This window comes from Pteropus alecto, unplaced genomic scaffold (genome assembly GCF_000325575.1).
Source record: "Pteropus alecto unplaced genomic scaffold, ASM32557v1 scaffold157, whole genome shotgun sequence".
NCBI lineage: Eukaryota > Metazoa > Chordata > Mammalia > Chiroptera > Pteropodidae > Pteropus > Pteropus alecto.
Genome location: NW_006440626.1, coordinates 3,721,969 through 3,739,321, shown reverse-complemented (window position 1 = coordinate 3,739,321; position 17,353 = coordinate 3,721,969). Strand labels below are relative to the sequence as shown.

Genomic DNA, 17,353 nt, shown 5'->3' with positions numbered 1-17,353 from the left:
AACAGCTGGTAAACTTAAGAAAGATTTTAACTGGAAAGATTACTCATGAGGCCAATAGTCCATTCTCCTTAAGAAAACCAAATCCACAAACTTTCAATTTTAGGTTTTCAATGATGCTTTCCTTTCATATGACCAACCTCTTCTGCAAAATTCAACCAACCGTCCTAACAATTAAGCTGGTGATAGGTTCAGCTGGCTATACTCCATGTTTACCCTTTTGAAGCCAGTGAGGGTAAAATTCATAGTGGAAAGAGCAAGAGTAAATGGAGAATCACTCTTCTTCACACAGATGGAAACCCCCATCGTGATCGTCTTTCCATACTTTGCAGGGTGAGGTGTCTCAATGCTTGTGTGCATTCTTCAGCCCCATAACTGTGAAGGTGGCAGCCGTCAATTTCTCATAAACAAGAAACATGAGAGCAGCCGTGAGGACTGTCTGTAGCAGTTTGGCTTCAAGGCCTTTGTAGAGTCCCATGATCCCAAAACGCCTAAAAAAAAAAAAAAAGAGGTTTGGAAAAAATAAAAAGTTTTCTTTATAAAAGTCAACTCCTGCATCAAAGAAATAGGCTACTTTGACAGCTACTTGGCAGTTTTATCCTTAGAATCAAAACAAGCAATGGAAGTTTTATATATTAACAGACCTCTGTTGTCAAAGTACTTACCATCTTTAAAGGTATTTGGGGACTGATTAAAGTTTAGCATTCATGAGTAACCAACACTTTGTCTTTATAATCACCATTAATTAGTAAAATGCTGACAATACCCCAAATCTAGGATGCAGACCCTAAAACCTCCTAAAACCATCTTAATGTCAAAATCTGAGCTCTACCTAAGAACTTTTAGATCTTTAATGTTTCCTCAACTCAGTTACTTCAACTTTACAATACCTAAATGGTAAGAAAGCTGCAAATTGGTTTAGATCATTAGTCTCAAAAGAACTAGGCAAGGTGACAGAAACGAAAGTTACCTGATTCTCAGTCTTCCCATACATTTGATCTTCTAACCCAGTGGTTCTCAAATTTAGCACATGTCAGAATCACCGGAAGGGCTCGTTAAACCACAGATTGCTGGGTCTCATCCCCAGAATTTCCGATTTATTAAATCAGGGATGGTACTCAAGAATTTGTATTTCTAATCAGCTGACCAGGTGCCAGCCTGGAAGCCAGTCCTTTAGAGCCACTGCTCTAACCAGAGAAGAACGCTTTAGCTCAAACCAGGCGTTCAAAGTAAATGACCTCTCCAAAGCTATTAGTTGAGAGTGAATTAATCTCATCTGCTAGTGCATTGGCAACTCTAGGCCTATATACAGCACAAACACTGAGAAATTAAAGCTAATCAAGTGCTCCATGCAGACGCTTTTCTATCTCTTATATATTTGCTATGTGTGAAAACCTATTATTTGGAATAAATCATGTGATAAAAAGGAATAAAAAGCTTTGACCCATGAATTTCTAGTTCATTAATTTACGTGAATTATGTTCCCTCAAGAAGTCCACCTCAGTGTTTCTCAAGGTGAGGTCTGCTACGAAATAATAGAAAATACAGATATTGGTCTCTGTCCCAGGTTCCCGGCCCAGAGCTCCCAACCATTGTAATTACTGGAGTGATAAGAGCACTGGAAGCATCTCTTGCTCTACTATTTGCTCTTTGACCCTGGTTCCTGACACAGAGTTCCTAAACTCTCTTAGAATATCCTGTGTAACTGCAGTGTCTTTTGTTGTAATGAGGTGACTCTTGGGCTCCTGGATGGGGGATGGTCACCTGAAAGGTTAGAAACTTGGCTCTTTCAGCCCGACCCCCTATTCTCCAGAGAGGGGAGAGGGGCTGGAAATGGACTTAATGATGGATCATGACCGTGCGATGAAGCCTCCATAAAAAAACGCAAAAGTATGCGGTTCCAAGAGCCTCCAGGAGGGTGAATACATCCCTGTACCAGAAAGGTGACACACTCCAAGTCCACAGGGACAGAAGCTCCTGTGCTCAGAATACTCCAGTCCTCACTCTATGTATCTCTTCCTCTGGCTGTTCATCTGTACTCTTTAATATATCCTAAGGATTTCCCTGAGTTCTGTGAGCTGTTCTAGCAAATAATCGAATCCAAGGGAGAGGAGGTCATAGGAACCTCTAACATGTAGCAAAGTCAGACAGAGGTTGTGGGTAACCTGGGTACCTACTACTTGCAATTAGCATCTGAAGTAGGGGGGGAGTCTCATGAAATTGAGACCTTAACCTGCAGGATCTGATGTTATCTCCATGTAGACAGTGCCAGAATTGAGTTAAATCGCTGGACACCCATCTGGTGTCACACAGAATTGCTTGGTGTGGGGAAAAAAGCCCACACATTTGGTGACCAGAAGTGTCAGAGAGAAGTGTTCTGTGTGAGTAGTAAAGGAGAGATACCCAAGAGTATAGGTTTTCTTTATATCGACTCACATCAGGCTCGCCAGGGTTTGTTTAGAAATGAAGACTGCAAGGCCTTAGCCCAGAGCGGGGCATGAATTTATATTTTAACAAGCACTTCCGGTGATTCTTAACCAATCAAAAGTTTGAGGAGGGCTGGCACGGTCCAGTGCACTGTACAATATGGGTTACTAACCTGGCAATGAAAATTTAAAAAATTCAGTTTCTCAGTTGCACAGGCTATATTTCAAGTGCTCAACAGCCACATGTGGTCAGTGGCAATCTAGTTGTAGAATATTCTAGTAGATGAATGGTCTTCATTCATTCAATAATTCCTGAGTGCTTACTGAGCATTTGAGTTTGAACATCTGGCTCTGCCTCTATCCGTCTAGTGTTGGGCAAGTCACTTTCTCTAAACCTGTTTCATGATCTGCAACAATGGAAATATAGTCACCTGTCTACACTCGCAAGGCTGAGTGAGAATCAGACAAGATAAAGGATGTAAACACACACTGGATTCGAAAATCACATGACCCTTTAGATTTCTGGTCAACACTACCTTCTTAACTTTCTTATTAACTACACCATTCTTAGCTCTCACAGTGCTGGTAGAAAAAGAAGCTGATGTCTTTTTTCGGGGTTAATTTGGCTATGTCAACATTTTACATGTTTGAACTCCTTAACCAGGTATTTCTACTTCAAAAAATTTTCTCTATAATTAGAATCACTCAAGTTGACAAAGCTAAATTTACGGGCTATTCATTCAGCAATGTTTGTAAAGGCAAAAGCCTGGAAAAAACACTAAATATCCATCAATAAATGTGTTGGTCAATAAATTATAGTCATATAACAGAAGACAAGGCAGTCACTACAAAAAATACAGATATCGATGTGAAGAATTATTTGTGATATTAAGTTTATAAAAAGGTTAAGCTGCAAAACAGCATTACCATATGATTCCACTTATATAAAAATAAATACCCAAATATATGTTTGATATAATATTCTGGAAACATATACCCTTAACTGTTAAGTGACTACCTCTTAAAAAAAGGAGAGAAAACAGAGTAAGTATTCATGTATTTATAGATTTACTAAAGTTAACTAACTTCAACTTGATGAGTTTTGAGTGATGTATATACCCATGAAACTATCACCACATTCCAGATGGTGAACTTGGCCAACAGCCCCCAAAGTATCTCCATGTCCCTTTATAATCACGCCTTCCCTCCACATACCCTGACCCCAGGTAGCCACTGATCTGCTTTCTGTCTCTACGGATTATTTGCATTTTCTAAGTTTCACATAAGTGGAACCAGAGAGCATGAATTCTTTTTGTCTGACTTCTTTCACTCAGCATAATTATTTTGAGATTTATCCATGTTGTTGCACAAATCAATAATTCCTTCATTTCTGAGGAGTATTCCACTATACAGATATATCATAATGTATGTGTCTATTTACCCGATGACGGACATTTGGATTGTTTCCAGTTTTTGAGTCTTACAAATAAAGCTGCTACCAACATTTGTGTACAGGTTTTTGTACAGACACATTTCATTTCCATTGGGTAAATATCTTGAAGTGGAATGGCCAGGTCCTAGGAGAGGTGTGTGTTTAGCATTTTAAGAAAATCCCCAGCTGCTTTCCGAAGTGGAAGTACCATTCTATATTCCCACCAGCAGCACATGAACGTTGTGGTTGCTCTACATTCTTGCCAACACTTGGTATGGTACGCAATTATTTTTTACTTTATACCAATTCTTTATTTTTGGTTTTATATTTTATCCTAAGCATGTTCTATTATTATAATAAATTTATTTTCAAAATATCTTACATCTAGGAATAGTAATAGAGCAACTTTTGGAGGCCCCTGGCTTATTTGATGTCCCTCAGGTCAGTGTCTTTAAATGAAACAGGAAAATGACCAAAGTACCTGCCTCATAGGACTATTGTTAGGATTAAGTGAGACTGTCCCACATACAGCATCAAGCTACGTGTCTGCCACAAAGTGAACACTCAGAAATGTTAGCTGCTCTTATCAACATTATTGTCGTCATCATTATGATGATGACTGTTATCACTCTTTCTTCTTCCCGCTCCCTTTCTCACTATGACTACTGCTCTATTATACCTGCTTACTTGCATCTACGAGAGAAGCCACAAGATATGTCACTGGTGGAAGCACTACTCAGGCAGAACAGTCTCCGTCAGATTTTAGAGGGTCCTCTTTCTAAAGGAGCTCTGTGTATTTGTAACTAACAAAGAATAAGAACCTGAACTTTTCCACAATTTTCCAAAATGCTGTCATATAATTGTACTAACACCCCTAAATTAGAAATGTCTGAGCACAGCATGCAAGGGGGAGGTTTCTAGGTTGCCAGTGCCAGGGCAGTAGTGCCAGTTAAGCAAATCCAACCACTCCTTGGCAGATGTGACAGATGTGAGGACAGATGTGAAGCACCTACAATGCTCACCTTATCCTCTGGTGAAGAAGATAGAGAATGTTGCGAAGGCTCCCCAGTGTTCTGTTTTCTGGGTTGAGTCTGTGACGTCCAAACTGGGGGAGAAGAAAAATAAACAAATGACTGTTTAGTACTACTTTCTTTATCTTAATTTCTACTTGCAGAAGAAATTATGTTGGAGTAATATCTTATAGCGTACGGTAATAAAAATATCCCATTAATATGTGGATTTTGCTAATCCTCTATTTTTCAATGAAATAAATTAAATATTTCAATGAAATAAGTAAAAATAAGAGATTTTTTTCAATGAAGCAACCATGAGAATTTTCACTTCACAGAGAATTATGGGGAAAATTCTACATCAAAAGAAAAAAACCATGCCCACAATGAAGACTTAGATATTGATGGTATGGCTTAACTTCCAAGCCTTTAAGAAGTTCTGATAAACATTAATCAACTAGAACCACTGCCATCTAAGCTCTTCGCATTATATGTTCACATTCTAAAAGTGTCAAGATACGTTTACTTCGGTGCTACTGAATTCCTTTATATTAAGTACCAATTTTAAAATAATTTCTTAGTAAAAATACTTTTAACAGAAGGTAATAATTTTTCTGAACTGAAACACTCTCACTACCACATCCATTTTTTCCACCAATAAGTCTTTTAAATTTTCTTCTCCAAAACAGATCATGAATCTGTCCACATCCTCTCCACAGCTACCACTGTAGTCTAGGTCACCATCACTTCTCACCTGTGTTACTGAAATGGCCTCCTACTGACCCCCTACCCCTTTTTCTCTTAGCCCCTGACCAATCTGCCATACGACAGCCACAGTACTCTTTTCGAACTGTAAAATCAGATCACGTTACTCCCTAGTGCAAAGCCCTTCAAAGGCTTTTCCCACTGTGTTGAGAATAAAATCTAGAATCCTCATCTACAGCCTTCCCTGTTACTTTTCCAATCTCATCCTGCGTCACTCTCTAGTCATAGTGGCCTTTCAGTTCCTTGGATTCACTAAGCTCTTAGCACATCGTGTTCCCTCTACCTAGAATGCTCTTTGCACAGATGGATCCTTATCCTTCTTTAAGTCTTGATGTACACATCCCTTCTCAGAGGAGCCCATCCCCATCATCCTATCTAAGAAAATCCCACCATGCCCCTCTCTGCTGAATCACAGAATGCTGCTCTCTTCCTATGAGCTTTCTTTTCTCAATCTGTAATTACCTTTTTATTTTGCTTATTTACCTGTTCATTCTCTCCTCAATTACCTCCAGGAGAGCAGGGATTATGACTGTTTTATTTACCATGTGTACCCAGCTCCTCACATAAACTGGATGCTTAATAAATATTTCAATGAATAAGTAACTGAATGAATGAAAAAAAAAACTAGAAAGTGTTCCCCAAAAGCCAAATCATGAATTCCTCCTGAATAAACTAAAGGAATCAACTTCTTCCCTGGTAAATAATCTGCCTTAGGACATCAAGCGAATCAACTCAAATGAGAAGGAAGCAAACTTATACTTTCTGGAGGTGCTTAGAGAATTTTCCTTCCCATTCTGGTTTTCTGAGATACTATGTTACCTAAGAAATTGCAAATGTAAACTTCATTTTAAATTAAAATAAGAAAACAACCAATAGCTAGCCTGGTTAGCAGAATATCAAATATAAAAATGAATGAGCTCTGGTCTACCAACTGACGACTTTATTGCTTTTCTAGCACAGGCTTGAAAGAAAGAAACCAGGTATTTTAGAGTGCTGTGTGACAAACACAGGATGAAGCCCAGCACTCACCCTCAGAATCGACTGGACCGTCTGCATGGGATAGGTGACTATGGTGGCAATTGCTTTGGCTACTGCACCAATGATGAACACATCCAAAGAGGAAAGCTGGAAAGCAAGGACAGAATGAATTACACCAATCCTAACAACAGGACAGTGCAGAGATTATTATTTGCTGCTTTCAAAATGAGGGATTACCTTTTTTCGTTTCTTTAAAAGCTGCCGTTTTAAACCTTCATAGAACATGAAATGGATGGCGGGATTGAAGACCAAGAGCAAGGAGGGAAATGTGCCATTCCATAAAGACAAGAGTCCTTCATCTCGGACGATCTGGTGAAAAGCATCTAAGCAAGAGATCAAGGATATCTAATGACAATCCCCTAACTAGAGACGACAAGGTGAATTCTGTTCAAATGTACCCAAAATAGAAACCACACTGGGTCTATCAAGATTTCCTTCTTGCAATGATATTTTAGGGTCAAGTTCATTAGTTAACTACTTTTTGATAATTACCAGACACTGACAGTCACCAAGTTATTGAGAGACAACTTCAATCATGGGCAATTACTTTCATGACAATTCTGACAATCTAAGGTCAGAATGTCAAGTTTTCCTAAGTTATCATCCCCACTACTGGGAACTCTGTCTTACAGAGAACTGAGAATTGATTACCCATGTGTTTCACAACAAAGTCCAGTACAACAAAAAGACAACATAGTTCCTTGGAGTCCCTTTATAGGATTGACTTATAAGAAAACCGCTGTTCTTATTACAAAAATAGGAAAGAAGAATCTGGCAGTGTGATGCTATCAAAAAGCAGAGCTCAAAGATACCTGACATTAATCTGGTATCTTTATCCAAAGACAACACTAGAGGGGGGAAAAAAGTACAGTGGATTATTCTTTAGATCACAGAATGCTGCTCTCTTCCTATGAGCTTTCTTTTCTCAATCTGTAATTACCTTTTTATTTTGCTTATTTACCTGTTCATTCTCTCCTCAATTACCTCCAGGAGAGCAGGAATTATGACTGTTTTATTTACCATGTGTACCCAGCTCCTCACATAAACTGGATGCTTAATAAATATTTCAATGAATAAGTAACTGAATGAATGAAAAAAAAAAAATTAGAAAGTGTTCCCAAAAAGCCAAATCATGAATTCCTCCTGAATAAACTAAAGGAATCAACTTCTTCCCTGGTAAATAATCTGCCTTAGGACATCAAGCGAATCAACTCAAATGAGAAGGAAGCAAACTTATACTTTCTGGAGGTGCTTAGAGAATTTTCCTTCCCATTCTGGTTTTCTGAGATACTATGTTACCTAAGAAATTGCAAATGTAAACTTCATTTTAAATTAAAATAAGAAAACAACCAATAGCTAGCCTGGTTAGCAGAATATCAAATATAAAAATGAATGAGCTCTGGTCTACCAACTGACGACTTTATTGCTTTTCTAGCACAGGCTTGAAAGAAAGAAACCAGGTATTTTAGAGTGCTGTGTGACAAACACAGGATGAAGCCCAGCACTCACCCTCAGAATCGACTGGACCGTCTGCATGGGATAGGTGACTATGGTGGCAACTGCTTTGGCTACTGCACCAATGATGAACACATCCAAAGAGGAAAGCTGGAAAGCAAGGACAGAATGAATCACACCAATCCTAACAACAGGACAGTGCAGAGATTATTATTTGCTGCTTTCAAAATGAGGGATTACCTTTTTTCGTTTCTTTAAAAGCTGCCGTTTTAAACCTTCATAGAACATGAAATGGATGGCGGGATTGAAGACCAAGAGCAAGGAGGGAAATGTGCCATTCCATAAAGACAAGAGTCCTTCATCTCGGACGATCTGGTGAAAAGCATCTAAGCAAGAGATCAAGGATATCTAATGACAATCCCCTAACTAGAGACGACAAGGTGAATTCTGTTCAAATGTACCCAAAATAGAAACCACACTGGGTCTATCAAGATTTCCTTCTTGCAATGATATTTTAGGGTCAAGTTCATTAGTTAACTACTTTTTGATAATTACCAGACACTGACAGTCACCAAGTTATTGAGAGACAACTTCAATCATGGGCAATTACTTTCATGACAATTCTGACAATCTAAGGTCAGAATGTCAAGTTTTCCTAAGTTATCATCCCCACTACTGGGAACTCTGTCTTACAGAGAACTGAGAATTGATTACCCATGTGTTTCACAACAAAGTCCAGTACAACAAAAAGACAACATAGTTCCTTGGAGTCCCTTTATAGGATTGACTTATAAGAAAACCGCTGTTCTTATTACAAAAATAGGAAAGAAGAATCTGGCAGTGTGATGCTATCAAAAAGCAGAGCTCAAAGATACCTGACATTAATCTGGTATCTTTATCCAAAGACAACACTAGAGGGGGGAAAAAAGTACAGTGGATTATTCTTTAGAAATATTCACCCCCTCCCACCCACACCCCATGGGAGCAGTAACTTGTCTACCCCTTGTCTTTGGGCTTGGCCACGTGATACGCTTTGGCCAAGAGGATGTTAGCAGACAAGATGCAAACAGGGGCTTGAAATGCGCTTGTACGACTGGGCGTGTCCTCTTGTGTTTTCGCCATCACCAAAAGAACATCATGCTCAGGCTGGACCCAGGAGGATGATGAGACACGTAGAGGTGAGACTCCCAGGCGGGGTTCAGCCTAGATGAGTCAAATCCCTGTCAATCCACAGACACATGAGCTAAACAAATGCTTACTGTTGGACTCTGAGATCTGAAGTTGTCTTTTATATAGCATTATCTATATAGCATTATCATGGTAATAAATTCCAGATACAAAAAGAAAACCCTTAAACAGAAACTCACTCAAGAGACACTTACCAAAAATACCTCTGTAGTTGGTCGGTACAATGTCTTCGTTCCTAAATTTTGCCCCCTGCAGCTTCAGTCTGGTGTTTACCACCCAGAGCGGGGTTGTCAGCAACACATTCACCACTCCTGTGAAGACGGGGAGACAAAGGGAAAGCAAAATGTAAACTTTTAAGCTGTCTTATGTTAAAGCTAATTAATGTTCCATTCATACTTCTGCCACTGAGCTAATATAAGACTTAAGGTAAGGTGTCTCTTTGTGCCAGGGTACAACACAAGCCACTACTGTTAGAAGCAATTCAGAAGCTTTGCTGACAGTAAACTGGCTGGCAGTAGTCCCTGTCCACATAAAAAGAGTAATGAGTTTCCTCATTTGTATAACAGGATGCAATCCATCTGTCAATTTATGTAATAACCAAAGTAGCAATTTTGATGATATAGCTTTAAATACAATTTTTTGATAACAGCTTTAAGGAAGGGGAAGTGGCTTACTGATCACATGCTAAGTTGATGACAACATCAGCTAAAACACACAATTTACAAGTCTCCTGTAAGTAGCTCACATGGTTTTAAGTGCATATGAATCTGGTACAATGGGTGACAGGTGGGAGAAAGTGGTGACATTGGAAAGTGCCTCCACAGGGATTAGTGGATCACAGAAGAGTTCTTCATCACTTAGGGAATTAGGACAAGCAGGCGGCAAGCAAGAGTTAGGAACTGTGACAAAACACCTGAAACGGCTTCACAAGCATCATGATCCTTACAAGCTTAAGGCTGGGGATCCTGGCCTTAAGGAACAACACAATGAGCCAGGTGCTTCTGTTCTGAAAACACATGATCCCAATTTAACACCATCTTGAGATATTAAAATACTTCTCATCAGTCCTGAAATAATTTAAAAAAAAAAACACCAGAGTCGTAACAAAGTACTTGACACATAAGACATACTTTATAAATATTTCTTAAACAAATATTGAACAAATGAACCAGTGAACAGACTCAGCAAACAACCATACACAAACTATCTGGCTCTAGCCATGTGATGAAGAACCAAGAGGCGCAATCCTAAGGGAGAGAAATCTTCTTTCACTAGAAGTCATTTAAACACAACAGGATAAAGAATGTTTCGATTTAAGGAATCTCAAAACATACCACACGGAAAACACAGTCTAACCAAGAATAAGTTTGTGAGACAGCCAAAAGATTCAAATTCTATTTTTCCATTTGTCGCATACAGTTGCAAAATAAAATATTTTGCTACCTCTCTCTCAGGAGCATTCTGAGAACACATTTCTCAAAATAAAAGACATTATCAAATAATTTTATGAGTTATATTTGTTACATTTTTATAGTCAGAACACCAAGGAGTCCTCTTTAGTTATGACTCTATTCATACATTGTCACTTGAGGCATTGATCATAATGTGAGTAAGTCTTACCTAGAGATTCTTGCTAGTCTCGTTTTTAAAAAGCACCAGTGCCCAAGAGGCCAAGATAGAAGAATGTGTCCATATGTGCTCATTTGCCCATACTTTACAATGTATTCCTATTCAGTGCGCGGTACATGTCACTTATAGAAAAATCAATAGCCAGAGAAACCAGACTAGAAAATGCTTCATCTGGGCAGTCCACTTTTTTTTTTTTTTAAATAAAGGAGATGGGAGAACTCAGAACCAGAGAGCACAAGCATCCATGGATACTGTAGACATGCACAGTGTACATACTCTTCTAAACAAGTGAAACAGGTTACGAATTAAATAAATTCTCTAGAAATCAAAATTCCCTTTACATTCTATTCAAGAGGTAAGTACACACAAAACATGTCAGAGGCAATGCAGCCACGACTAAGATTTAACCATTCTTTAAAATTCTGCTTTCACGTTCCCTTTATTAACACCAGTTGAAAGACTGAGATGATTCTAAGGCCAATCTCAAGTACAAAAAATGCACTACATCGTTTAAAGAAGAGAATATAAAGTTCTTGTAAAAACAGTTTGTATTTCAAAGCTTTTTATCAAGTACTTTGTTCATTCAAGCCACAACAGAAAGCTATTTTTTAAACATTAAAATTTTATGAGTTCTTGGAAAAGACACTCAAAGTACTTGAGGATCCAAAACTTTGCTAAAGACTTACAACCTATATAATCAAGCAAAGACAACATTTAATGGATGAAAAACGAGCTACAAACGGTCATGATGAGTGATTCCAACTCTTACCAACGCACCACAGATATGGCTGAAGGATAAACAAGGCTGTCTGCTTACTTATGAGCCTGTGTAGAAAATTCTTCCTTTTGTGCCAAGCTGTGGCTCTTACTTCACTTCTAGGATGAGAAATACTAATACTTTACCTACTTAATGACAGATTTTTTGCCTTTCAGTTCGAATGATTTTATTTTTTTTCTTTGTAAAAAATCATTTACAGAAAAACAGAACCAAAATTAAGAGATGAAGAACAGTTGCTGAACACACTATTCACTGATTCAAGGAATAACTGGAACATAGCTATTTACTTCTGAAATCTTGAAAACAAAGTTTTACCAGCAGTGAGTCTCCTTTGGTAAAGAGCGAAAACAAAAAGGAAGTATGCTAGTTGGGTATGTATTTGTGGGAAATATGGACAATGCCCACTGATATAAAAAAACACAGATCAAGGCCATAAATCTAACTATTTGGCTCCTATGAAAGAATGTGACTGGATAAACAATAGGAAAAAAAAGTGCCTTACCAAAGTTAAGGATGGAGAGCAGGAAATGAATATAAATTGTCACAACAATAACACCACTGGCATTCAAAAAGAGTTATTGGTAAAAATCCCAATTCATAAAAATGACAAATATCTTCTTCATTTAAGTTACCTGTAAGGTTCTGTTCCCAAATTCTTCCCCAGGGTATCAAGCTATACAATGAATGAATGAATGAATGAATGAATGAATAAAGCAAATGTCTACGTTTCAGGCAGAATCTGAATAACAATAATACTGTTCCTAGTTCTCCTTGGAGATAATGACTCATTTCTACAGTGATTACACTACAATGACAGGGCTCACAGCAGGAAGAAAAAGGCATTCTAATCATTATCAAATGCATAGGTATTAAGATACAAAAACATGTTACGAGGAGAAGCTTAAAACTCACAAAAGTAATTTTCAAGGAATTCCCTACCTTCAGAAAAAGAGAGAAACTATATCAGAGAATCTCAATTATGAAATTTTATAATTATATCTCAACTTTAAAATTCACTTGATGACAGTCTTAACTGTGACTCTACTGACATTTTGGGCTGGATAATTCCTTGTGTGTGTACGTGTGTGGGGGGTCTGATTGTGTAGGATGTTTAGCAGTATCCCTGGTCTCTACCCACTAGATGCCAGTAGCAACCCCCAGCTGTGACAACCAAAAATGCCTCCAGACATGTGCCATATGTTCTCAGTGAGTCAAATCAGCCTCAGCTGAGAACCACAGTTCTAATTCAATCGCCAAGTCATTCTTCACTTCATTTTCCAAAGTTTCAAAAGGCAGAAATTCACTCTAATCCACAATGACCTATTTTTTCCAACAGCTATTAGAAATTTAATTTTTACTGACATTAAATCTATCTTCTTAATGCAAATGGAAAGGTATGACATTAGTAGTTTTTTGTTTTTTTTTTTTTAATGTGAGGTAAATTAGCAGTTCTAATATGACTTTATGTGTACTTTAGGATAAGTCAATGTATTGTGGTCCTGGCTCAATTCCATTGGGTAATACAGAACAAGTATAATCCCTCTTCCACAAGTCATTCATCCATGGTCTGCTCATCAACAATATATTGCGTCTAGTATGTGATAAGCCCTGTCCTAGGTGCTGACAATACAGCAGTAAATAAATATGAAAATCCCTGTCTTCATGAAGCTGACATTCTAATGGTATAAGACTAGAAAAATAAGTAAAATATGTAGTATGTTACAGGATAGGATTAAGGAGAAAATTTAAGTAAAAATTTAAGCAGAGAAGGAAGATAGCATATTGGGGATAGAAATGCCTATTTTAGATGTTGTGGCCATTTAAGAGAAAGATCTTAAAGGAGTGAAGGAGTGCGCCATGCAGTCACCAGGCAGAGAAAGCAGCAAGCACACAGGCCCCGAGGCAGAAGACGTCAGGAGTGTTCAGGGAGGAGGAGAGGCCAGTGTGGCAGCAGCAGTGTGAGTGGAGAGAAGGACAGGAGGGCCAGGACAGAAGGGCTTTGTAGGACAAGGTAAGGGCTCTGACTTTTACTCTGAGATGAGAAGCAACAGGAGGACTTTGAAAAGAGAAATAATATGATCCCATTTATGTTTTAACATCACACTGGCTATTGTGTTGAAGACAGATTGAAGAGGATCAAAGGAGGAAGCATGACATCAGTTAGAAGACTGAAGATAATCCAGGCAAGATTTGATGGTGGTTTGGACTCATGTGGTAGAGGAGGCAAGTGATTAAATTCTGGAGACCATGCAAAGAAAGAGGCAATAGGATCTGCTCATAGATTGCAGGTGGGGTGAGAGAGGGAATAAATCCAAGATTTTTGGTAGGGCAACTGGAAGACTAGAGCTGCCACTTAGTACAGTGGAGATTAGAGAAGGAGCAGTCCTTTAAATTTAATTTATTCATTCAACATTTAATCAGCAACTTCTATGTAGCAGGAACCATGTTAAAACACTGGGGATGCTGAGAGAACAAAAATGTAATCTTTGTCTTTTAGCGGTTCACTGTCTAGTAAAAGATAAAGACAAATATACAGACTCTTATTACACAGTAGAGTGAGCACTAAGACAGAGGTATACACTATGCTGGAACACACAGGATGGGCGCCTAACCCAGAATGAAACCTGGGGCTGGTAGATGGGAAACAGAAAAGGTTTCCTGAAGAGGAGGTAGCTTGAGCTGAGAATAAAAGGATAAACAGGAGTTAATAAGATGAATAAAGCAGCAAGACTGTATCAGACAGACATCAGCAGCTATAGAGGAATGAAGTTACTAAATGGCTTGATATATTCAAGGAATCACAGTTTGGCATGGGAAGATGGGAACAGTAAAGATCAAAATAGAGGGATATTACAGTGCATCTTGTATGTTAGGCTCTTATCCTGTGTAGGCGGGTATGGGGGCGTTGTATGTTGAGAGCGCCATTACTTTATCCTGTATGCAAGCGACAGACTCTGAAGGGTTTGAAGCTGGGAGTAATACATCATATGTGGGTTTCAGAATAGCAGTTCTCAACCATCTCTCTAACAAGACAGGTAACAGATGATGCTCACAACGGACAGAGACCCATCGGCTCTCCCTACATGTCAACGGTAATTCCACCCTTTTCTCACGCCCTCAAGATAACACTTTAGAATGTAAGGAACTGGAATGATATTACTACACTGGGATCTCTTTTAACCTGCTCCACATAATGGACTCGCCAGTTAAATCTGTGTTCCACTTTGCCTTTATAAAACATACTGGCAGATGCTCACAGCACACTGAAAACCTGTGGCCACTAGATTACTTTCTACTATGCCCATGTTCATCTATTTCCGTCCCAACTGAGCTTTATGCTTACCAGGAGTGAATTATGTCTTTTCTCAAACATGATTATGTCAGTTGTATCTGTTACTGTAGGCAAAGAATTATAGGTATGGGTTATAAAAATAAAAATTAAAAAAAGGCACAAAACTCCCATCAGTGAACTGATATGCCTTGGCCATACATCAAAAAATTGAAACAGTTGTGTTAGGTATAGGGGAATCCACTGTAATCATGAACTGTGTAAGAGTTAGAAAACAAGCAGAGAGCACAGTGAGGATAACGAGGCATAATGACATGTCAGATACAGCACATAAATAGCTCTAGGCAATTAAAAAGAAAAAGAAAATCATACTAGACTGCCATGTGCTGCAATTATGCAAAAAAGAAGGTTCCCTCTGTACAGGATAATCTTGGATCTCTTCTGATATTTTTTCTCAAGTGAACAAATCTCAAACTTGAGTTCTTTGGGTTCTGACACTGTTTGAAAACTATTCTAGAAAGACTACTTGGGCAAGACGATGCGAAGTTCATGAGGGTTAGTGAGGAAGACCTCAGAGATAAGGAGATCAGAATCGAGCAATGGTCCAAATGAGAGATGATGGCCCTTGATTTGGGGAAATGGCTATGAATATGGAAAAGAGGAAATAAATTAGAGATTTAGGAGATAGACTGATAGTTCTTTATGACCAAGTGGCCATGGAGGCTGAGAGCAGCCTCTACGATGACTCCCCGATTTCTATCCTGAGTTACCTACCTATACATATTCATTGATTTTCTTAGATAATGAAATCCTGTATGTTATACTCTATGTAAAAGCAGGACTGGTGGGAGTGAAGGTGGTCAAAGGTACAAATTTCCAGTTGTAAAATAAATAAGTCATGGAAATGTAATGTACAGCACAACGACTACAGTTAATAATACTGTATTGTACATAGGAAAGTTACTAAGAGCAGATTTAAAAGTTCTTACCACAAGGAAAAAAATTTTGTAACTATGTGTGGTGATGGATGTTAACTAGACTTATTGGGGTGATCATTTTGCACTATATATACGTATCAAATCATGATGATGTATACCTGAAACTAATGCTATATGTCAATTATATCTCAATTTTAAAAAGCTGGTCCAAGTGAAAGTTAATTAGATCAAAATCAACCTAAGACTAAAAAATGAGAGTATTAACCAGAAGAAAGGCTCAGGGACCAAGCAAAAAAACAGTAGTGGTCTCATTCAGGTGAGACCCAGGAGCTACTTTTTAATGAAATAATTTTAACTTAAAATGGACATTTACATTATTCAATTGTGTGGCTCTCAAATTAATAACTTTTCAAAGAATATATCAAAAATTATTGAGAAACATGGCAGAGTGAGAGACGTCCCCAGATCTCTCCCCTTGAAACAACAATAAGCTGAACACCTAAAACTCAACAAAAAACACCCAAACTGCACACCAGCATGTCTGAGCATGGGATCTGCACATAAGAGCTACCACAGGTCAGAAGCCCGGGTGTTGGGCAGTAGACTGGGAGGAACAAAGAAGCTGCCTCTCACAGCTTCTGGAGCTCCCTGCAGGAGGAGGGGGAGGGGAGAAGGAGCGGCAAGTTCAGAAGGCGAGTTCCCTGAACAGCCCTGCCTAAGAGAGTTGTGAGCTCCCCGTGGCTGGCTGGCTCAGGGACCAGTCATCAGGGCAGAAAGCAGAGAAATAACAGTTGATTTTTACTAGCCACAGTTGCAAAACCAAGGCTGAGCTGCAGCCCTCAACCCAGAGGGCCCCTGTTCGCATACCCTCCGAGACGGAACACTGCAGAGCCCCAGGAGAACCTGAGCAAATGCTACCAAAACTGTTGCTAACACTGACAAGGACTGAAACTGAGGGTAGTGAGCGTGATTCAATATCTACCAGAAAATAAAAAGGCATTTTTAAGGCTTTATATAAAGCAGGGATCCAAGAGGCTTAGGCGCCACCTACTGGAACCCAAAAGAAAAGCATCTTCTTTGCAACAAGCGAAAGAGACCTTTATATAATAAATCTTCTTTCTGGAAAAAAAGCAGAATACATTTCCACTATGCCCATGTGGAGAAATAGTCCATTAAACACCATGAACAACCAAAGTAACAAGGCATTTCAGAAAGAAAGAGAAAAATATCCAGAAAATAAGCTTACAGACATAGAACTATGCAACTTAAATGACAGAGAATTCAGGATGGTACTTCTGAAAAAACTCAGTGAGATCTGAAACGAGTCATATCAACAATTTCAGAAACTGAAAAACCAAATAGATGAGAAGAACAAGGAGACTGAAACCCTCAAAAAGAACAGAATAGA

General features: G+C 38.7%; 1 protein-coding gene across 2 annotated transcripts in view; it reads right to left on the bottom strand.

The window, feature by feature from the left end:
* The window catches only part of SLC25A17 (solute carrier family 25 member 17), a 46,542-nt gene that overhangs the window by 8,066 nt on the left and 21,123 nt on the right, over positions 1–17,353 (bottom strand). Inside the window, exons 5-9 of one of the 2 annotated variants that reach the window (XM_015593613.2) lie at positions 9,506–9,622; positions 8,364–8,509; positions 8,178–8,273; positions 4,878–4,960; positions 323–488 (exon numbers count right to left, since the gene is read on the bottom strand). In XM_015593613.2, coding sequence (XP_015449099.1) covers positions 341–488; positions 4,878–4,960; positions 8,178–8,273; positions 8,364–8,509; positions 9,506–9,622 — 590 coding nt within the window. In that variant the 3' untranslated portion in view covers positions 323–340. Of the gene's footprint in view, positions 1–6; positions 489–4,877; positions 4,961–6,659; positions 6,756–8,177; positions 8,274–8,363; positions 8,510–9,505; positions 9,623–17,353 lie in introns of those variants that run through there. The other variant, XM_015593614.2, reaches the window with a different exon arrangement.